General features: G+C 34.3%; 1 protein-coding gene across 1 annotated transcript in view; it reads left to right on the top strand.

Annotated features, from left to right (window-relative positions):
- The window catches only part of acsl2 (acyl-CoA synthetase long chain family member 2), a 49,411-nt gene that overhangs the window by 12,997 nt on the left and 12,001 nt on the right, over positions 1-24,413 (top strand). Inside the window, exons 2-15 of the mRNA XM_087265438.1 lie at positions 4,867-5,114; positions 5,372-5,486; positions 10,332-10,396; positions 10,490-10,591; positions 12,177-12,276; positions 12,357-12,535; positions 14,861-14,893; positions 15,053-15,104; positions 16,687-16,760; positions 18,945-19,022; positions 21,226-21,360; positions 21,444-21,578; positions 22,894-22,989; positions 24,014-24,086. Of these exons, the coding sequence (XP_087121564.1) occupies positions 4,869-5,114; positions 5,372-5,486; positions 10,332-10,396; positions 10,490-10,591; positions 12,177-12,276; positions 12,357-12,535; positions 14,861-14,893; positions 15,053-15,104; positions 16,687-16,760; positions 18,945-19,022; positions 21,226-21,360; positions 21,444-21,578; positions 22,894-22,989; positions 24,014-24,086 (1,483 nt within the window). The 5' untranslated portion in view covers positions 4,867-4,868. The remainder of the gene's footprint in view (positions 1-4,866; positions 5,115-5,371; positions 5,487-10,331; positions 10,397-10,489; positions 10,592-12,176; positions 12,277-12,356; positions 12,536-14,860; positions 14,894-15,052; positions 15,105-16,686; positions 16,761-18,944; positions 19,023-21,225; positions 21,361-21,443; positions 21,579-22,893; positions 22,990-24,013; positions 24,087-24,413) is intronic.

The raw sequence follows: 24,413 nt of genomic DNA, 5'->3' as shown, positions 1-24,413 counted from the left end.
ATTATTATTATTGTTGTTGTTGTTATTACTATTATTATTATTTTTGTTATTATTATTATTATTGTTGTTGTTGTTGTTATTACTATTATTATTATTATTTTTATTATCATTATCATCATTATTATTATTGCTATTATTATTATTATTATTACCAACAACAACAACAATAATAATAATAAAATAATAACTGTGTTTATTTATATAATTGCTTTGGCAATACATTTGTAACATCTGTCATGTCAATAAATAATTAATTATTGAATTGAGTTGATTTGACCAATATTAAAAAAACACTTCAGAAACACTTTGGCAAGGCTCTCGCTCAGTTATATTTTTTCAACTTATATAAATTGCCATTTTTGCTTGTTCCTGCACAAAATTAAGCAATTGACAAACAAATCTTCTTTTTTTGCTATACTTTAAAACTAGAGAAAGAGAGAGACAGATGATTATGTGAAATTGTGAATGTAGTCCTAGGAAATGAGGGTGTTTTTGTCTCCTCATGTGATTTTCTCAGATGGGCTCATTGGCGTTGTAATGTTTGTTCCACCCAGTCACCCCATCTCACCACCAAAACACCAGTGCTGGGAAAACTTAACTCAGATAGTATTGCATTACAGTGTTGGATTACTGCTTAAAAAGAGTAACTTTTTAGTAACTTTTTAAGGAAAGTAATTCTGTGTTATATATTTTTTTTATCTGCTTGTTTGTATTGTAATGATTTTGCATGTTAGAGCATAAACAATGATTAAATATATACAAATATATACAAAAATAAATAAATGAACAGTAATAAATAAATAAATAATAAATCTATAAAAGAAATACAATAAATACAAACAAATAAATAAAAATATTTAAAGTAAATACATACATACATACATACATACATATATATATATATATATATATATATATATATATATATATATTCAATACAAATAAATATTTAAAAAATATATACAAATGAATAAATAAACAATATTAAATAAATAATAAATCAATAAAATAACTACAATTATTACAAATAAATAAATAATAAATTAATAAAATTAAAAAAATTAAATACAAATAAATATTTAAATAATATATACAAATAAATAAATAAGCATTTATAAATAAATAAATAAAAATCAATAAAATAATTACAATAAATACAAATAAATAAATAAAAAATACATAAATTAAATACAAATAAATAATAAAAAAATTATACAAATACATAAATAAACATAAATAAATAAATAAATAAAAATCAATTAAATAAATACAATAAATACAAACAAATAAATAAATATATTCATATAAATTAAATACAAATAAATAAATAAATAAATAAATATATATATATATATATATATATATATATATATATATATATATATATATATATATATATATATATATATATATAATGTAAGTAAATAAATAGTAATTGTAAAAAATAATTAACTAAATTAATTAATGAATAAAGAAATAAATAATAAATCAATAAAATAAATACATTAAATACAAATAAATAATAAATTAATACAATTAAAGTTAATACAAGTAAAGTTGGCGGTTCATTCCGCTGTGGGGACCCCAGATTATTAATGGGACTAAGCTGAAAAGAAAATGAATGAATAAACTAGATTTGCTTGCTTGTATTATATACAGTTGAAGTAAAAAATTATTAGCCCTCCTGTGATTTTCTTTTATTTATATATTTATTTATTTATTTTAATTTCCCAAATGATGTTGAACAGATTCAGGAATTTTTCACAGTATTTCCTATATTATTTTTTCTCCTGGAGAAAGTCTTATTTGTTTTATTTCAGCTAGAATAAAAGCAGTTTTTTTTTTTAAACACACTTCCTCATCTGTTCCTCTGCAACACATTTAAAGCTGTTTGGTGTTTGGGCCGCTTGTGTCCTGCCTCCTAGAAAATGTCCGAAAGTGACCCGAGCGCCTGTTGATTATGGGCCAATCATCATTACTTCCTCCTGGCATTCAGATGGGACCCAAAACATTGTTTGGCTTCTCTCAGGCCGGAGCACTTTTCCATTCAGCTTTTGTTCTCAGACTCCTTTATAAGAAAGCAATGAAAATTGTCAGTAATTTGGAGTCACTGCACACTAATTTAATGCAATATTAATGCACACAGTCGTTTTAAAGCTAAATTGCTTATAGTGTATGAGTATGTTTGTGAATGTGAGAATGTATGGGTGTTCCTCAGTTCTGGGTTGCGGCTGGAAGGGCATCGGCTGCATAAAACATATGCTGGAATAGTTGGCAGTTCATTCCGCTGTGAAAACCCCTGATAAAAAAGCGACCAAGCCGAAGGAAAATGAATGAATGAAATATTTTGTAGATGTGGACTGATTGGGAGAGCATGTCTGGTGCAGATGTGCAAAAACCAGTGCATGTGTTTGTTTAAATGTCAGAGATGAAAGAGTTTTTTCTACAGGTGGTTTGTCAAGCCCACTCACCTGTGCGAGGCACACTCATTCAGTCATTTTCCTTCGGCTTAGTCACAATTTCAGAGGCGGAATGAACGCCAACTATTTCAGCATATGTTTTTTTTACGCAGCGGATGCCCTTCTAGGGATCCAACATTGGAGTCATTACCATTTTTTTATGTTATTTTGATGAATGTGTTGGATGTCAAGGTAGTTTATATGCATTGTATGGGGACAAAATCCAGTCTTCATTTGTATATGAAGCTTTCAGATTAATACAAATTTTCCTTCAATTCTAATAGTTTTCGTGTTGTTATTTTGGTGATCAAAAGGTCATCGATGTGTGGGTTTCAAATGTTTTTACCAGTTAAACTCTGCTGCTATTTTGGGATTTTGTCTACACAAATTTAAAAGCTTCCCAAATCCACATGGAGAGCTGTAGATGCAAAAATTTGGTATCCTTTTAAAGAAAAACCTTTGAATTTTCATAAAACACTATTGAAAGTGTTTAAAATAACTTTATATGCTGTCTGTGTTATAATAAACATCTAAAAAAAAGAGGCGCTTTTTGTATTTTTTTTTTATAAACTCAAATTTGAAAGTGTACCTTTAAGGTTTCTGTGTGGTCTAGCGTGCTGTAATAAATTTTGGTGGTTCCTGCACATGTCTGTAATCATAGGAAAAAAGAAAAATGTCTCCACCATAATCTATGCAAAAGTTATTGTATTGCAACTGATGAGAGGTGCTGTACAAGCCACAGGGAGCGATCATTGTTTCCATATTTCACGATTCTTTTGTTTGATCAAACATAATTCACTGTGTTTGGACCACATCAGACATATAACAGGATTACTTATGCACATCACCTCTAAAACAGAGGAGAAATGGCCCTGAAGCACACAGCATAAGGTAAGAGATGACAGCTGTCTGTGCTATCTGGGGCTGCTTATTGATCATAAATGTATCGATTTCACTTCTGCGCTATGGAAACACCCTAATTCATTCGACAACTGTTTGATATCTAAATATAATTCAGTAAAAAGAATGCTAGAACCGTATGAGCACCGGCAAGAGCTTTCATTTGAGCTATAACTTGTCTATGTGTCATATATGAACCATATGAAAAAATATGAAAAGGAACCAATGTTCAATACCCAGCTCGGGTATCCAAAACACTGTGTATTTAAGTGTAACTAACTTTTGAGCTGTAGATTAAAAACCAAAGTGATGCATATGTGCATAAAATATAGCTTCTGCACTTTCAAACAAAACTACTTATGGGAGTCTGGTGCAACGCTAGCCCTTTTAAATCTTAAAGCGAAAGTCGATGACGTCACGGACCCGGTACCGGGTCTGTAGAGTTTAACTGGTTAATATGAGTGTAAAAGAAAATATAAATTAAATTATACATTTCTAAAGGAGCTGTTAACATGGAATTGAACCCGTTTTTAGTAAAAACCCAAACAATACAAACATAAAAATAAAACAAATCTGAAAAATGTGTTATGAGTAATAAAAATGCAATGAGAAAGTGCTGAACTACTGAAATGTATTTATTACTTCATATAAAATACTTTTGTGATGCTGGCAGCTTAAAGACGCCTCTCATATGGAGAGTCACATGCATTGCTCAGGTGTGAGTTTCTCACAGACTTCAACAGAGTTTAAAATCCTGATGGTTCTGTGGGTCTCGTCTATCAAATCTGAGCTTTATTTTTGTATTTTCTATTGGGGTCAGGTCAGGTGATTGGCTGGGCCATTCTACAGCCTGATTTTCTTTCTCTGAAAGCATCCGAGAGTTTCCTTGGCTGTATTATTGTCTTGCTGAAAAGTCCACCCCTGGTTTCATCTTCATCCTCCTGCTAATGTAGATGTTGGACTGAAGCAGCTGATATTCGTTTGCTGAAGAACTACTGAGAGATTTCAACTGCTCTTTCCACAACTCCCTTACTTCATGTGTTCAAGACTTCCCTGTGTCATTTCATTTTATCACGCGTAACTTAATTTATAAACTAATTAGTTTTGTTTTCATTGCATATACGGATTTCTTTGGTTGCCAACATCCGGTGAAAATTTCAACGCACCTGAAAAGTTAACAGCACCTTTAGAAATATGTTTGACGTAGTGAGAAAAATGGTGACGTGGTGACTATTTATTTCACCCTCTGTATATGAATATGTGGGTCTAAATTCCAGCATTCTTCAAAATATCTTCTTGTGTGTTCAACACATCTCGTGTAGGTTTTGAACATATCGACAGTGCAAAACAAGAGTGAATGTTCATTTTTTTGGTCAACTACACCTTTAATCAAAGCAGGACTGTGCAGAGCTCCTGTCGTTCTTGTATCTATCAATCTTCTTGTAATTTGGAGAGATGTGAGAGAATGTGAAAAATGATCCTGATGGCACCTGTGTTTTTCTCTCAGGTATGCAGTTTCAGGAGTGGTTAAGATCCCTGCGCTTCCATGGAGGAGATGGGAAGTCTGAACTGGACAATCTGAAGACTCTCATTCCGTCTCTGCCCTCGTCCTTCTCTCTATCCTCTCTCTCTCTCTCTCCGTCCTCCATCATCGGCTTAGGAGCTCTGGCTTCTCTCACTACCTACTGGCTGGTCACTAGACCGAGACCAATACAGCCTCCCTGTGACCTACAGGCCCAGTCAATACCTGTGCAGGTAAAACAAAGCAATATATTCTTAAGGAAACACTCCACTTTTATTCACATGTACACTTTTATTTGATTTATTTTTAATCCATTTAGTTGATCTTTAGGAGTAGTGGGAACATTTTTAGCTTAGCTTAGCATAGATCATTGAATCGGATTAGACCATTAGCATCTCGTAAAAAAAAAAAAAAATCTTTTTATTATTAAATATTTGTAACACTGTGATTATGTCTGTGTGTATATGTGTGTGTGTGTGTGTGTTTGCAGGGAGACCAAAGCTGCAGACGCTCAGCTTTACTGAAGGACGACACTCTGCTGGACTTTTACTATGAGGACACAAAGACAGCGTACGACATGTTCCAGAGAGGACTGCGGATAGCAGGTCACGTTTCTCCTAGAAAAGCTTGAAAGCAGAGTCTGTATAAATACACAGAAAACACTCGGGTGAAATCCGCTGAACCGCCATGAATACAGTGAGGTTTTTTTTTCATTTACTTCAAGGCTTTCTGCAGATCAATCCTGCCTTTATCACATGGAGCTTCCTCCGGTGAATGGATTGGGCAATAGCTTCTCGCTCGATTGCTTGTCTTTGGAGTTTCTTTGTGAAAAGATTTCTTTGTGTTTTAAAGAAAGGCAGATATTATGTATACAAGTATGTATTGGGTTATGTACAGGGCATCATTTCACAGTAAACAGGTAGGGAATGGGATGTAACGGTATCAGAATTTCACGGTGCGGTAATACCTCGGTATGAATGGCACGGTACGGTATTTATTGAATCATTTACAGGAAAAACAAAACTAATGAAAAGACTCGAAAAAAGTGCCAAAAGTGTTTATTTACCTTAATTCAATTCAATTCAGCTTTATTTGTATAGCGCTTTTACAATGTAGATTGTGTCAAAGCAGCTTCACATAAATGGTCATAATAACTGGAACAGTGTGGTTCAGGTTTTAGTGTTTAAGTTCAGTTCAGTTCAGTTTAGCTCAGTTCAGTGTGATTTAATCATTACTGAGAGTTCAAACACTGAAGAGCAAATTCATCGATGCGTAGCTCTACCAATCCTGAACCATGCGAGGCAGTGGCGACAGCGGAGAGGGAAAAAAAACTTCACCTGATGGGAGTAAAGAAAAAAAACCTTGAGAGAACCAGACTCAGTTGGGCACGACCATTTTAATTTCTCCGCTGGCCAAAAGTCTTGTGCAGAGCTTCATTCGCCGTGGTTTAGGCTGGAAGATGGCCTCAGCGAAGACTCGTCTGTCCCTGGAGCGTCGCTGGAATCAGACTCATGTTCTCCACTCCCCATGACCATCAGCGCAGCAGCAGCTCAGGATATGGCCTGGTCCCGGATATGGAATCCTTGGGATCATCACGTTGCTGGTCTTGGATCCAATCAGTGACTTCGCATAATCTGAGGACCTCGGGATGAGTATCCCCAGGTGAAAATAGAGAATAAAGAGAATAATTAGCGTAGCTGCTGTTCATAGTGTATATAAGCAAGATGCAGAAGCCATGTGTGGAACCTGCTAGGTGATGCATTGAGTGTATGCTCATGTGTAACGTCATGTATGACGTTATCAGGAAGGCTATTCCAGAGTGTAGGAGCCATGAAAGAGAAGGCTCGACCTCCTTTACTTGATTTTGCTATTCTAGGTACTACCAGAAGCCCTGAATTTTGAGATCTTAAAGAGCGAGTTGGTTTGTAGCGAGACAGAAGGTTGGTTAGATTAACAGGAGCTCGATTATTTAGAGCTTTATAGGTGAGAAGTAATATTTTAAATTCAATACGAAACTTAACAGGCAGCCAGTGTAAGGAGGATTAAATTGGGGTTATATGATCATATTTTCTAGACCTGGTCAGACCTTAGCACTGAACATATCAATGACATACAAATCAGCCATAGATCTGAAAGTTTCGAAACAGGAACTTCAATTTTTCAATTTTAATAACAAAAAACTATTAAACCATATAAAAAAATAAAGTTTCAATTTAGTATTGTTGAAAACTCATCACATTAAACATTTAGTCACTCACTCACTTAGATAGAGATGGGTTTTAAGGAAAATGATCATATAACTATAATCTGGTAAAAGCTGGGATCTCTGGGCATGTCCCCTGCAACAGAAAAAAACCCTCTCATTTGAGACTGAGGTTTCTGGGACAGAGAGATATGATTTAGCCAAGGTTGACAGCAGTGGGTAACGCTGTGCATTGTCTTTCCACCACTTGAGAGGACAAGCCATGAGTGAGATAGAGGTCTCTTTGCGGTACAAGTCAATGTCTGCATCAATCTAACAAGTGTGCTGTGTTCTGCAGTCCCCATCACTGTTATTATTCGTATTCCCCCACTTATATTTCACCACAGTCTGGCAGTGCCTGCATACTGTTTTTGTCTTTGTCTGTCACCTTTTCTACTTTTTCGTATCTTTTTTAGAAAGAAACTGAAATGCTTCCACACATCCGATTTAAAACCCGCTTTAGGTTCGATCATTTCCAGCTCTTTTTCTTTCTCGCTACTAGGAGCACACTCCATTTCCGCATTACTGGATCTGTAGTGACAACAGACCGCAAAGGATGATGGCCACGCCTAGGCAGATGGGAATTGTAGTTCTTTTCTCAGAAATATAGTTTTATTGAGTCATGCGCCTACGGTAATAGTGAAAAAAATTACTATTGCTGTATGACGGTATTTACAATATTGTTACATCCCTACCTAAAGGTGTTCGGGATTTATTGCAAAAACGCTGAACAAATTATAAAATTATAAAAGTTATAAAGTTAAAATAGGCAGTAAAAATGCTTTCTTTTTGGAAAACATTATTTTTGAAGCAGAAAACAGTTTAAGGCAATATTATTAGTCCTCCTGTGAATCTTCCTTTTTCAAAATTTTCCTAAATGATGAGCAAGGAATCGTTCACATTATTTCCTATAATATTTTTATTCAGGAGGGCTGATCATTCTGACTTTCTGCTGCTTTCGAAGCACTGTTCCATGAAGCTTTGAAACCTTTACGAATATTTAGTTTTGAATCAGCGTTTCGGAGCGTATATCAAATTGGCAAGATCACAGGATCTCAGTGTACAGGGCTTTGCTACATCATTACTGTTTCGAAGCATTTCGAACATTTTATGGTTCTCTGCTTGGGGAGATCTGTGTAATACCGTAAAATCCACTAGAGCAGAGGTGCCCAAACTTGGTCCTGGAGGGCCGGTGTTCTGCATGTTTTAGTTCCAACCCCTAATTAAACACACCTGAACCAGCTAATCAAGCTCCAAATTGCACTAGATTGGTGGAGAGGAGATAAAGTGATGAAACCAGTAGGCAAATTTGTCCAGAATGCCGGGGTTAAACCCCTACTCTTTTTCAAAGGACATCCTAGGATTTTTAATGACCTCAGAGAAGCCCTCGGTTTAACGTCTCATCCAAAAGACGGTGCTCACTGAGCCGTATAGCCCCCTTTACTATACTGGGGCGTAAGGGGGCGCACCCCCTGTTGGCCTCACTAACACTACTTCCAGTATATATATATATATATATATATATATATATATATATATATATATATATATATACATATATATATATATATATTAGGGATGCCTAGGTTCTCAATATAATATTGAACCGTTCGGTACGATCTCCACGGTTCAATACGCCCTTGTGAATGCGGTTTTCTCGGTTTTGCTTTTAAATAATTTATGTGCGTTTTATATCTCCCCGAATTGACTGTGTTTGCCTGTATGTCCATGAGCTGAGATGAGGAAACTCCTCCCCGCGAGTAAATATCCAATCATTATGCTCTAAAGTTAGGGGGCGCTTGACCATCATACCAGACTTTAACATTGGGAGCTGCGGTGAAGTGAGGTTGAGGCAAAAGTATGAGAAGGCGCCGGCGTCTTTCATATCTGCGGTGTGAGGACATTTAAATTTTGCCGTTAAGTATAATTCCAAAAAAAAACATTGAATAAACAGTGAATAAAAAATAACTGTGTGCACAGTTATCACTGTCTAAAGGCAGGATAGCAGAGAAGGTAATAAAGTCCTCCAAATAGCAACAATCCCTCACTGAATCTTTCAAGCAAACATACCCAACTGGTTCCGAAGGGACATATAAAATAACGAAGGCAGTGCGGGTGTGTATTGCTAAAGATTTGCAGCCATTTTCGGTGATTGGAGATGTGGGCTTTTGTCATCTTATAAAAGCACTCGATCCGCGTTACAGACTACAGTCTCGCATTTTTTCAGCACCGAGATAATTAAGGTGGTTTATTTATGTTTACTTAAGTACAAATATGTTTATTTTAAATGGCCAATTCATCTTTATTAACTTCACGTGTATGTTTATTTTAAAAGTGCAGGATTTTATGTGTTCCCCAGCATGGGCTACCAGCAGCCATGAGATTTCAGTGTTATTTTTTTATACAATACAGCAGGAACTACTGCACTTTTCTTTGCTTTTAAGTAAAACAAAATGAGTATTGCAATAAATAGTTTTTTTTTTTTTTTTTTTTACTGTTCCTATTGCCTATAGAATAAAAAAAATAAAAAAACACGTGTCAAGCCATGAGAACCGAACCGAACACCGTGTTAAAAAACCAAGGTATGTATTGAACTGTGGACTAACTGTATTGTTGCATATATATATATATATATATATATATATATATATATATATATATATATATATATATATATATATATATATATATACAGAGATGATCTTGAATGGAGTCCTTCAGCTAATTTAAATTTTATTTGTGGAATTGCCTGATTTGAAATTAGCATGTACTGTAGTGTCACGACATGGGATGTAGTTTACAGTAACAACATGTATCAAGGTATATACCTATATATTTTGAAATATGTGGATTGAAAAAAATGCCATTCACTAATATAGCCACTCATAAACGATTTTCAATTTTCTTTAGAGCTGTAATTTATTAACCTATGCCTGAGATAGTCGCACCACAGGACAGTTTTGAGATTTGGCTCAAAAGTGTAAAAATAAAAATAGAAAATAAATAACACTGCAGTTTTTATAACAAGATGTCCATTATAAAAAAACAAATGTTTACTGCATTTTAAACGATGAAAATGCTAAGTCTATTCATTTTTATCATGTGAAAATGACACGTCAAATCAAAAATCCATATGTGTTTTGGAAGTAAATACTATTGACGTTTTTTTGTTTTTGTGGCATGAAACAATATTATTTGTGCGGTTCAGGTGATGGCCCGTGTCTGGGCTTCAGGAAACCTAGAGAGCCCTATCAGTGGATCTCTTACACAGAGGTGAGGAAAACACATGCTATTACACATTGATTACTGTATAATAATCATGTAATGAGCCAAAAGTGTCCTCTTATGATGATGATGATGTCACAGGTGGCAGAGCGGGCACAGGTGCTGGGATCAGGATTACTGGCGAAGGGCTGCAAACCAAACCCACAGCAGTATGTGGGCATCTATGCACAAAACAGACCTGAGGTACATCAAACAGCATATAGGGTTTCATTTATAAACAAGACGTACAGCAAAACCAAAAAATGCACAGTGTGTCACTTTCCACGCAAAATTGACGGGAGTCTCTATTTTAGAGGTCGCCAGAGTGGAATGAACCACCAACTATTCTGGCATATGTTTTACGCTGCAAATGCCCTTCTAGCACCAACCCAGTACTGGGAAACATCTATTAACACACTCAGGGCCGGAGCAAGCTGAACTGCCGCTCTAGGCAGAGGACGATCACGCCACCCTCAACCCCAATGTGAAAACGAAAGTGACCGGTTATGAAAATGAAGTGAGGTGTCGCGGACTTCTTTTCCAGCGCACTATGCGCGGATATAACTGAGGATGCGCGGGTGCTGAGGGAGGGAGGGAGGTGTCGCGGACACTGCGCTCTCTATTCTGCCGCCCTATGTGCGGATATAACTGAGGACGCGCGGGTGTCACGGACCTCAATTCTGCCGCCCTATGCGCGGATATAACTGAGGACACGCGGGTGCTGATGGAGGTGTCGCTGACACCGCCCTCTCTATTCTGTCGTCTATGCGCGAATATGTCTGAGGACGCGGGTGGTGAGGGAGGTGTCGTGGACATAACTGAGGACGCGGGTGGTAAGGGAGGCGTCTCGGATGCTGCCCTCTCTATACTGCCTCTATACTGCCTAGGTCGCCTCTATGGACGCACCAGCCCTGCACACACTCATACACTACGGCCAATTTAGCTCATTCAATTGCCCCATAGCACATGTGTTTGTACTGTGGGGGAAACCGGAGCACCCGGAGGAAACCCACACCAACACAGGGAGAACATGCAAACTCCACGCAGAAACGCCAACTAAGCCAGCCGGGACTCGAACCAGTGACCTTCTTGCTTTGAGGCGAGTGTTAACCACTGAGCCACATCTCGTTGTCATATTTCTTTTGCATTGTTTGCTGATTTTATTCAACAAAACTAGCATAATACTAATAACTAATAATAACTAGATATGAATACCTTGAAAGACCTTAAAGGGAACCTATTATGCTCCTTTCTACAAGATTATCCCTAGAGTGTGTATGTGAAGTTTCAGCTCAAAATAATCTTTGAACCTGCCCCTTTTAGGCTTTGATCCTAATTGTGCCATTTTGGTGACTGTCTCTTTAAATTCAAATGAGATTGTGCTTTTTTTAAAGAGGGCGGAGCTACAAATGCCCGTTTGTCAGCATAGTAGCAGACTCAAAAACAAAATTGACATCCAATGCTAATGAGAAAGAGATGGTCACGTGTGGGCGGGGCTTTCCCCCTCTGATGGCACATACAAATAGAGAATGTCAATCAAAGTGTTTCTGCAGACTGTTTTCATCAATTGTGATTTAAAAAAATAGACCTTACACATTTTTACCATCAGAAGCTGGTTATATTCACACACTCTTTCCACACAATTGTGATTACACCCCATATTAAAGTGGTTTTTGCATAATAGGTTCCTTTTAAGGGGGTCATATGTCCCAAAAGAGCTTAAATGTCTAGGAATACCCCTGGATTCTACTGTTTTGCTGCATTGTGTGTCTCCCTCTGCTGGCTGCAGTGGGTCATTGCAGAGCTGGCCTGCTACACCTTCTCCATGGCTCTGGTGCCACTGTATGACACACTGGGGATTGAGGCCATGGTTCACATCCTTAACCTGGGTGAGTGACACACACATGAGCTCCCGACTCTCCAAATGAATCGGTCATTTCTTAAATCTTTATGTCTGGTGTCTGTCCAGCTGAGATCTCGATGGTGATCTGTGATAAGGAGGATAAAGCGGAGTCTCTGCTGAGGAATAAGGAGAAGGGCGTGACGCCCAGCCTGTCCTGCCTGGTGCTCTTTAACCCCTTCAGCGCCGCCCTGCTGGACAGAGGGAGGAAGTGCGGTATGGAGATCCTGCAGCTCTCACAGATCATGGTCAGAAATGTTGTTATTTAATACATTTATTATTTATTATATTATTATGGATTATGTTTTATTCAGTTAAATCTATTAAAACTAGAGGTTGGTTGCATAATATATTTAGGAACAGAAATATAATACCTTTAAATTCAAAGTTATTACAAAAGGACTACTACAAAAAGACAGATTTTCAACTTTTTCCTGTTTATTAAAGTTTTATTTAATATTTTCCCCCGCCATATTCATTTTTAGGCATATTCATAATTAGACAAGTTATTGTATAACGATGGTTTGTTCTGAAGATTATCGAGAAAAAATATAGCTTAAAGGGGCTAATAATTTTGTCCTTAAAATGGTGTTTAAAAAATTTATAACTGCTTTTATTCTAGCCGAAATAAAACAAACAAGACTTTTTCCATAAGAAAAAATATTATCAGACATACTGTGAAAATGTCCTTGCTCTGTTAAACATCATTTGGAAAATATTTCAAAAAGAAGAAAAAAATTTGAAGGGGGCTAAAAATTCTGACTTCAACTGTGTATATATATATATATATATATATATATATATATATATATATATATATATATATATATATATATATATATATATATATATATATATATATACATGCATATATATTTATACAACAGTTCTGTCTGGTTCTTGAATCTGATTGGCTGATAGCTGTGAGATATTTTGCCAGTAACAGCATACAAACACCTCTTCACCTTTGTGTATTACTCCGCCCACATACAAGCAGAGGACGCTCCACAGTTTGACAAATATTCCTGCTGTTGGGCAACATAATGTACTTTTGGGGCTTTTTTTTCAAGAATGTTGTTGTTTAGATTGCAACTATGCAGTTTATTTATAAGGACAGTGCCTATATTAATAATTTAAATATTTTTAATTTCTGAGAGAACGTCGGTGTCCATTAGTCAAAGACGGTTGACGTTGTCTATCCACAAGATGGTGCCAGGACCACATAAAAAGCCCTTAGAAGATTAAAACAGTGTAATTTCTAACTACAGCTGATCAAATCATTATTAAACTGGTAAGTGATATTCTAAGTCGATCTCTCTCTTTTGTATTGATTGCAACTATGCAGTTTGTTTATAAGAACGGTGCCTATTTTAATATAGGTACTTCCCTATCATGGTTCTCAACAGTGTTATTCAGAGACCTCACCCCCAAACACCCCCTCCTTACCGCAAACACAACAGCAGTCTGGTAGTGATTGCGCCGATTTTTTTTCGGGGTTAATTATTGTGATATCCCGATTGCAACAGAGAAATTGTAGACTGTAGTAGTCTAAAGAGATATCTCTGTAGATTGATGGCATTTCATGTCACGTTCAGCCTTATAACCTTACAATCTGATCAAAATCACCTATTTTGTCATCATTTTGGACATTACGCTAGAGAATCATTCAAACGCTAGCTCTAAAGTGACGTTGGTAAATTAGTATTGGCTTCTGCTGTTCTGATGTCAGCTGCAGATGTGAATAAATGGCGGAAGAAAGTAGTTCCTAATACAACAGGGATTTTAAAACTGATTTTATTTTATTTTTGTAAATACACAATTGTGACATCGAACTGTTGTATAAACGCAAATCACACTCATAGCAGTGTGATATGGCTCTATATTCAATTCACCTTTACTTTTGTTTAGGTTACTTGAATATATAGCCATATCGTACTGCTATGAGTGTGATATTGCATTTATATATTAGCACTGGTGGGACGCTAAGTCTCCCACCAGTGCTGATATACAGCCATATCGCACTGCTACTTGTGTGATATTGCTCATATATATAATTATAAGTTTCATCCCTCTGAACCTTACAAATAAACACTATATTATTTACAAATGTTCTTCATTTAAGACAAAATAAATCTTTATTTATCCTGAAGGAAGGCCATTCGTTAAGAAAACAACAAAATACAAAGACATACTAAATATAGAAATAAATTAATCCAATAATAATAATAAAGAAAAAACAATAAATAAATAAATAAATAAATTAATTAATTAATAAAAATGCTCATTAAGTAACATATAACAATAATACTAATAGTAGTAATTATGATGATAATAATGATAATGATAATAATAATAATAATAATAATAATAATAATAATAATAATACTTTGAACTGAGTAGAAAGACAGAGACAGTATTTTACTTTCTAACTTTATTTATTATCTTTAAAATGAACACCAATAAAGTGTATGTAAACATCTTCTAGTGCAATTAAAATAATTAATATGATAAAGGTTTGCTTGTAAATATGGATGCTTCTGTAAGTTGATCCAAGGTGTTTGTGTGCTTCACAGGATCTGGGAAGAGAAAATTTAAAGCCACCTGTGGTAAGAGCTTCTTTTAATTTCCCTTCATTACTTAAAGGACTTTCAGCACGTTTACAGATATAAGAGGAGTATTAATGCAGTTGGTCTTCGTCATCTAGATCTGTTTCTTGGTGTTTTGATCTGTATTTGTGTTGCTTGCTTGTTTTGTATTGGTCTTAGCCTCCTAAACCTCAAGATCTGGCTGTTGTGTGTTTCACCAGTGGGACAACAGGTACTGAGAAACTAATGCTTCAAATCACACTTTATAGATTTCGTTTGCAAACCACAAAACTAATCATAAGAGTTCATGTTTTAATATTGAGATTTATACATCACATGACGAAAGGACAGGACAATATTTGGTGGAGAGACTACTGTTTGAAAATCTAGAATCTGTGGGTTCAAAAAACAAAACACTTAGAAAACACCTATACACACTCATACATTCATTTATTCATTCATTCATTTTTTTAAATCAGTCCCTTATTTATCAGGGGTTGCCACAGTGTAATGAACTGCCAACTATTCCAGCATATGTATTACGCAGCAGATGCTCCTCCAGCCGCATCCCAGTACTGGGAAACACAAATACACAAAAATTCACACACTCATGCATTCATTTGTTCATTCATTTTTTTTTTTTTGGCTTAGTCCATTATTTATTAAAGGTTGCCACAGCGGAATGAGCCGCCAACTATTCCAGCATATGTTTTACGCAGCGAATACCCTTCCAGCTGCAACCCAGTACTGGAAAACACCCATACACTCACATTCACACAAACACTCATACATTCATTTATTCATTTTCTTTTCGGCTTAGTCCCTTGTTTATCAGGGACGACACAGCGGAATGAACCACCAACTATTCCGGCATATATTTTATGCAGCGGATGCCTTTCCAGCCGCAACCTAGTACTGGGAAACACCAATACACACTCATTCACACACACACACACACCAGTTAGTCCCTTATTTACCAGGGGTTGCCACAGTGGAATGAACCGCCAACTATTTCAGCATATGTTTTATGCAGCGGATGCCCTTCTGGCCAGTACCCAGTACTGTGAAACACTAATACACACTCATTGACACACACACCAGTTATTCCCTTATTTATCAGGGATCACCACAGTGAAATGAACCGCCAACTATTTCAGCATATGTTTTAAGCAGTGGATGCCCTTCCGGCCGGAACCAAGTACTGGGAAACACCAATACACTCTCATTCACACACATACACCAGTTAATGCCTTATTCATCAAGGGTCGCAACAGTGGAATGAACCGCCAACTATTTCAGCATATGTTTTAAGCAGCGGATGCCCTTCCAGCCACAACGCAGTACTGGGAAACACTCTCACATTCACACACACACACACACACATTAATTTTCTTTTCGTCTTAGTCCCTAATTTATTAAAGGTTGCCACAGCGGAATGAACCGACAACCATTCCGGCATGTTTCTTTCCAGCTGCAACCCAGTACTGGGAAACACCCATACACAGTCACATTTACACAAACTTATACACTACGGTCAATTTGGTTCATCTAATTGACCTATAGCGCATGTGTTTGGACTGTGGATGAAAACCGGAGCACCCAGAGAAAACCCTCACCAACATGGGGAGAACATGCAAACTCCACACAAAAATGCCAACTGGCACAGTCGGGATTCGAACCAGCGACCTTCCTGCTGTAAGACGACAATGCTAACCATTGAGCCACCGTGCCACCCATATAATAATCAGTGAAATCATTGAATATCGTAGCATGTCTATGAGGTTTATTACAGACATGTTTGTTTTGTGATGTAGGAAAGCCTAAAGGAGCCATGATAACTCACGGCAACATCGCCTCCAACACCTCCTCGGTCATCAAGATCCTGGAGGTGAGATCAGAGAGCTCTCAAATCCGCTTTCCTTGCCTCTTATCCTGACATTTCCCCTCCTAATCCTCCACTTTTTCATCTTATCTTCTGTCCTGTTCCTCTTCCCTCGGTTTCTTCCCTTTATAGAGACCCTTGTGTTTCTCATGAGACCTCTTTCTCTTTCAAGTCCAAGCTCTTTGTTGCTTTTTAGTGCAGGTTGTGTGGTAAAATTACCACAATATTGTTCTCTTGGCAAACAAAGCTAAATGTTAACGGTAACACTTTACAATAATGTTGCTAATGCGTTTACTGACATGAACAAACAATGAACAATACATTGATTACAGTATTTATTTATGTTAGTTAATAAAAGATATTTATTCATGTTACGTTAACAAGCATGTTAATAATGCATTCATAAATGTTGAATTGTGTTTAATAAATGCTATACAGGTATAGTTCATTACTAGTTCATGTTAGTAAATACATTAACTAATGAAACCTGGGGTCTGTTCTTCGTACGTGGATTACTCAGTTCGCTGGATTTGGATGTCGACGACTTGATATGATCCAGGATGATTTCGTTCTTCAAAACTCACGACTTGTTGTTATAGTAACAGTTCTGGTAGCTCAAACCTGCATAGGAGCAGGTTCATTTCATATAAACAGCATTATATTGGGTCAGTTCAAGCAAAGATATACTGAAAGAAATACTGATATACTAATAATGCTAATAATTTATTACATTGGTTTTATACACTTGGGAAATATATATATATAGTAATAGAAAAAATATATATAAAATATATATAATATAAAATAAATAAATAAATATATATATATATATATATATATATATATATATTTATACATATATATATATATATATATATATATATATATATATATATATATATATATATTTATACATATATATATATATATATATATATATATATATATATATAAAAAATATATATATATATATATATATATATATATATATATATATATAAATATATATATATATATATATATAAATTTTAAATATATATATATATATATATATATATATATATATATATATATATATATATTTTTTTTTTTTTTTTTTTTCCTTTTTACTATATATATGAAGTTAAAAATATATATTAATAAAACTCTGAACTCCGAAATAAAAGTAAAAGACTGCCACCTGGTGGTTCAAAGAGAATATTTATTGATATGAACTTTTTAGATGCATACGCGTACATGCACAATATTCAACTTTTTTTTAAAAAAGGATAATAATTTATGTAGTCAAGCACGTTTTGATCACTAATATGCCGGTGATTGATACCTTTATTGATATCAAAATGCTTTTTTGATGCAAAATTAATTCATACAGTTCCTTACACAATAAAAAAAAAACCTGAGTAGGCCTAGGCTACTATAATAAAGAAAATCGTTTTAAATGTTGAACTAAATAAATTGATATGCATTGAAATACATGATGAATACTCTTGACACATGAAAGTGTAAAGCCTGCAGCCCACAACAAACGTGGAAAGTTATTGCGCGTCATATTTAACAAACCGTTTACTGCTAATTTGATGTAATTATGCTCACATTGATAATTGAATATTTATTAGATGATGTCATTACTCTGCTGTGCCGTCAGCCAATCATTGCATAGTTGATCATGTTTTTGAGGATCGATAAATCTGTCCTTCACAACACACGCAGCGATCTCAGATCAGTTTATCCAGACATATTAATCTGATTCACGAACTTGTTTGAAGAACCAAATTAGCCAGAGATCAGTATCAAGATGAACAGATCCAGGATCTGCCAAATCATCTTAGATCATTTAAGCGAGGTACGAAGAATGGACCCCTTATTGTAAAGTGTGACCTAGTTAACAGGTTAATATAATAATAATATTAATAATAGGTTAAATGTTTCATTTATATCCAGCAAAATGCTGGCTTCCACACAATTCCTTCATGGTGTCCTAACACAAATCAATTACGTTAACTTAAATAAAGTTCACAAATTTAGGTGGATTGAACATAAAACAATTAAGTTGTCCCAGAGCTCAAAAATTCATTTTAAATGAGTTGTTTGAACAAGCAGCAAAAGATATTGAGCGCATTAGTCGTTTTTAATCCTGTTCATGTTTATTTTCTTCTTTTTCACACACACACATACACACGCGCACTCCAGGGCTACTTTGTGATCCGTCAAGAGGACGTGTCCATCTCTTACCTGCCGCTCGCTCACATGTTTGAGCGCATGATCCAGGTAAACTTGACTCTTTTTTTTTTTACATCTAATTATTCGAGATATGTCCAGCTGCAGAACCGCAGAACCACACACATTTCAGGCACACACAATGTAGCACACACGATTTAGGCTAACCATATATGGTAACGAACTAACTTCTATAGGTGCATTATCGCCACCCATTGAATTTCACAAATATGGTTTCCCATTTCAGTCATCATTATTACTATTATTACTGATTAACTGATTATCTTTTACTAAACTGTGACAGCTGTTTATATATATATATATATATATATATATATATATATATATATATATATATATATATATATATATATATATACTGTATATACTGTATGTACTGTATGTACTATATATATATATATATATATATATATATATATATATATATATATATATATATATATATATATATACCACTGTGTGCGCTTTTTCGCGTCTCGAGCGAGCGTTCGCGCCCGCGCTGTTCTCGCGTCAACCCGCCAGAGGCTGCTGTCCAGCTGACTGAACGAACGATTGATTGCGCGACCAGCCAGTCGGCTAACACCACCCTCCTCCTTCCTTCCCTATACTCAAGCAATAATTATATCGATTGACCCGCCTGCCCGCCCGCTTACTTCCCTAAACCCGACCGACGGTTTACAAAAGCCGTCCAGAAAATAAAAGCCCTCGTCTGATTTTTTTTATTTTCCACCACGTTTTCGGATTTCATCACATTCTCACCCCGTCGTGAACTCGTTTTGGATTCTGTTTTTGTCTTACCTGATTTCTGGATCGCTCTTTTCCGGATTCGAACCCGGTCGCAGTGGTCAACGCCTCCTCTCTGTCTGCATCTGAAGTCTGCCGACGCACAGGATGAGCTGACTGGACCAACTGGTTGCGGCGGGAAAGCCCTCCACACGGAGGTAAGCGTTCGGCCGGCGAGCGCGAAAGGGAACGACGTCACACCGCCCCGAAGCGTTCGCTTGAAAAAACAAAATGCAGCCATACATACCTCCTGGGACGTATCTCGCGGTCTCCAGAAATGTCCGCAGGACCACGTTTTCAGAATGAGCCTGGGTTGGAAATAACATAATATGTTTGCAGATATTTGAGAAACGTGCTAAGTGAACATTCTTATCTGAAAAACATTATCTTTGAACATGTGCGTTACATGCCTGAACACTGTCTTTATTTTGGTCCCTTTATCCCGCCCACTGACAGGTTAGCCAATTATATTTCAGCACTCCGGGTTGCCTTGGTGGAAAACTGCGTTTATCATTTATTTAGACCAGGAAGGCTCTTAAAGCATGCACCCGTGGCTGAAATGTGACCTCAAAGTTCCACATGAGGTTATTAATTAGCAAATAACATAAATATTACAAACGTAAACATTAGGTGAGCAGGTTACTTCGTAACCCCGTGTCCTAACAACACGCTACATGACGAGATTTACAGTGATAAGCAATTTGGTTGTTTGCACCAGACGAAACACGACAGAAATTTAAATGCAGCCATTCAGAAGCACAGAATAGTGCACTCGCTGCACTCCAACACAATGGTAAGGTTTATAATCTAATGAATACATATTAAACCTCTTTAACGTTATAAAATGTAAATGCTAAATCACTGATATGTGTTTGTTTAGATCCATCAATGCAACGCCTAGTTCATCCACTGGGTGTCAAACTTACATACTGCACCTTTAATGTTCAAAAATGTACATGTGGAAATCAATACGGTTACATGAACTAAAGCTGTGATAATGATTGCGAATGGATGCAAAAGCTACTAGTATTCGATTAAAAATAAAGTGTAAAAACAATAGTGTGGAATTCAGTTTGAACGTTTTCAGTTTTCAGTGAATTCAGTTTACATTGTCATTTTTTAGGAATGCAAGTTTTTCCTGTGATGCATTATCAGTCACGTGATCCTTGCAGATTCGCTACTTCTATGAATGTTTATAAATGTAAATAATAAAAGAACAATTCTTATTATTGTCATCAGTGCATAAACATACTGATTTGCTGCTTAATAGCTATATACGCATTTATATTATAGGAAATACTGTCAAAAATCCCTGCTCTGTTAAACATCATTTGGGAAGTATTTAAAAATTCACAGGAGGGCGAATAATTTTGACTTTCCTTTTGTGTTTCTCTCTCCCTCAAGTTATCTTGACGTTTGGATGATGTTTTCCTCCTTCTCTCTTCCTCAGGTGTCGATGTTTTGTCACGGGGCGAGGGTCGGCTTTTACCAGGGTGATATTTCTCTGCTGATGGATGACATAAAGACCCTGAAGCCCACTTTTTTCCCTGGGGTCCCTCGATTACTCAACCGCATCTACGACAAGGTCTGTGCTACACATCAGTGTTTGACGGATTGAGTTGTTGGGTCTCTGTGTTAAAGTGATGGATGTCGTGAATGTGTGTGTAGATTCTGGGCTCGGTTACGTCTCCGCTGAAAAGAGTCCTCCTTCATTATGCCGTCAGGAGGAAACAGGCAGAACTGAGCAGTGGAGTCGTGAGGAACAACAGCCTGTGGGACAGACTCATCTTCAATAAGATACAGGTATAAGACTCGTAAGGTGTTTTTGGAAAAATAAAGATATATACAGTTGAATTTAGAATTATTAGCCCGCATGTGATTTATTTTTTTATTTTTTAAATATTTCCTAAATGATGTTTAACAGAGCAAGGACATTTTCACAGTATTTCTGATAATATTTTTTCTTCTGGAAAAAGGCGTAGTTGTTTTATTTAGGCTAAAATAAAATAGTTTTAAATTTTTTTATGACCATTTTATTAAAGCTCTTAAAGAATATTTTTATTTGATTGTCTACAGAACCACTGTTATACAATAACTTGCCTATTTAAGCACAGGAAGTGCTAATTTGTGATAATAATACTTTATTAATAAAACAACTTTTAAAGTGATAATTAATTTTTACTTTTTAAAATGATTAATTTATTTATTTTGCATTCTTTTTTATTTTTATATATTATTTTTTTGATTATTTTATTATTAAAATATTGTATTATTGTATTAATTTATTTTGTATATATAATTGTTTGGATTCTTTTATTATTAAAATATTTTATTACTTTATTTTTGTATATAATGTTTTTTTCATTTTTATTTATTTTCTGTTTGAAATATTGTATTATTTAATCTCTTATTTTTATAAATTTATATATTATTTTAATAAATATTGTATTATTTTATTATTTATATATTAAAAAATATTCATTTTTAAATATTGTATTAATTAATCTATTATTTATTTTTTAATATTTATTTATGTATTTTCATTTATTCTATTATTTAAATATTTTATTATTTATTTATTTTTATTTTTCTAATATTTCCTAAATTATGCTTAACAGAGAAAGGCAATTTTCACAGTATTTCCAATAATATTTTTTCTTCTGAAGAAAGTCTTATTTGTTTTATTTCGGCTAGAATAAAAGCAGATTTAATTTAAAAAAAAAAACATTTTAAGGCCAAAATTATTAGCCCCCTTAAGCTATATTTGTTTTTGATATAGTCTACAGAAGAAACCATCGTTATACAATGACTTGCCTAAATACCCTAACCTGCCTAATTAATCTAATTAATGTCACTTTAAGCAGAATGCTAATATCTTGAAAAATATCTAGTCAAATATTATTTACTGTCATCATGGCAAAGATAAAAGAAATCCTAAACCCTGCAGAAACCCTGTAATAGAACCACTTTAGAGACTCTCCTCCTGTAAATTGTGTTTCTGAAAGAGGAAAAAGAGTTAATCTGGCTTCAAATTTGTGACAATGTTTGTGTGATGTAAAATACTGTCCATTCATTCATTCATTCATTCATTCATTCATTCATTTATTATTCATTATAGGCTAGTCTGGGTGGAAATCTGCGCTTCATCCTTACCGCATCTGCTCCAATCTCTCCTGCTGTGCTGTCCTTCCTCAGAGCCACCCTGGGCTGTCTGGTCAGAGTCTATACTTTTGCATTTACATTACATTTAGTCATTTATCAGATGCTTTTGGCTAAAGTGACTTAGAATTAAGGAGGGATTCAGCGATTCATCTAGAAGAGGTAATACCCACAGAAGGACTAATCATACAAAGGAACTGTTAGTGCTCAGAGAATTAAATGCTAGAGTAAAGGATTTATTTAGTTGTTTTTTATTTTTATTTATTTATTAGATTATTTTATTATTGAAATATTGTATTATTTCATTTATATTTAATATATTTTTATTATTTTATTATTAAAATATTTTATTATTATTTAATTTATTATTTTTTATTTATTTATTCCATTATTTAAATATTGAATTATTTAATTGTTTTTATCTATTTTGTATTCATGCTTTTTATTTACAAATTTTTGTGTTATTACTAAAATATTTGATTACTTTATTATTTATATATTACATTCTTATTTATTTATTTTATTATTAAGATATTTAATTATTTTATAAATTAATATTTTTTTCATTTTTTGTTTTTTTATTTTATTATTAAATTATTTGATTACTTTATTATTTATTTTTATATATACATTTTTTATTTAATATTTATTCTTATATATTTTTAGTTTTTTATTTTATTATTTCAATATTTTTTTAATAAATTATAAATAAAAATATTATTTAAATATTTAATTATTATTTTTTTATTTAATTTATTATTTTAATAAAGTTTTTTATTACTGAAAAATTGTATTATATTATTTTATTTGGTATTTATTTTGATTTATTTAAATTTTATGATTTAATTATTAGATTTTTCATTATTTTTTATCTATATATTACATTATTATTTTTTATCAAAATATTTATAATTATATTATAAAATATATTATATTATATTAAATATATTATTTATTTTTATTAGTTTATTTATTTCAATAGTGCATTAACATACTTAACATGTTGACTTAAAATGTTCATGTGAATCTGTGATGTTTTCTCCAGTTGTATTGACAGGGTTTTTTGAATATGGTTTCAGATTTTTGAGGGTTATGGGCAGACAGAGTGCACAGCCGGATGTACCTTCTCTATGCCTGGTGACTGGAGTGCAGGTTTGTGTTAATGCTTCCACATACAGCTACACAAAATTATTAGAACAAAATTATTTTATTTATCTATTTATTTTTTAATATTTCCAAAATAATGTGTAACAGATTTAGGAAATTTTCACAGTATTTCTCATAATATTTTTTTATTCTGGAGAAAGTCTTATTTGTTTTATTTTGGCTAGAATAAAAGCAGTTTGGAATATTTTTTAACCATTTTAAGGTCAACATTATTAGCCCCCTTAAGCTATGTTTTTGTTTTTAGTTGTCTACAGATCAAATCATCATTATACAATGATTTGGCTAATTACCCCAACTTGCCTAATAACCCTA

Source organism: Danio rerio, chromosome 8 (genome assembly GCF_052040795.2).
Source record: "Danio rerio strain M-AB ecotype USA chromosome 8, GRCz13ab, whole genome shotgun sequence".
Taxonomy (NCBI): Eukaryota; Metazoa; Chordata; class Actinopteri; order Cypriniformes; family Danionidae; genus Danio; species Danio rerio.
The sequence above is the reverse complement of the archived record's forward strand: the minus strand, read 5'-3'. Positions and strand labels throughout refer to the sequence as shown.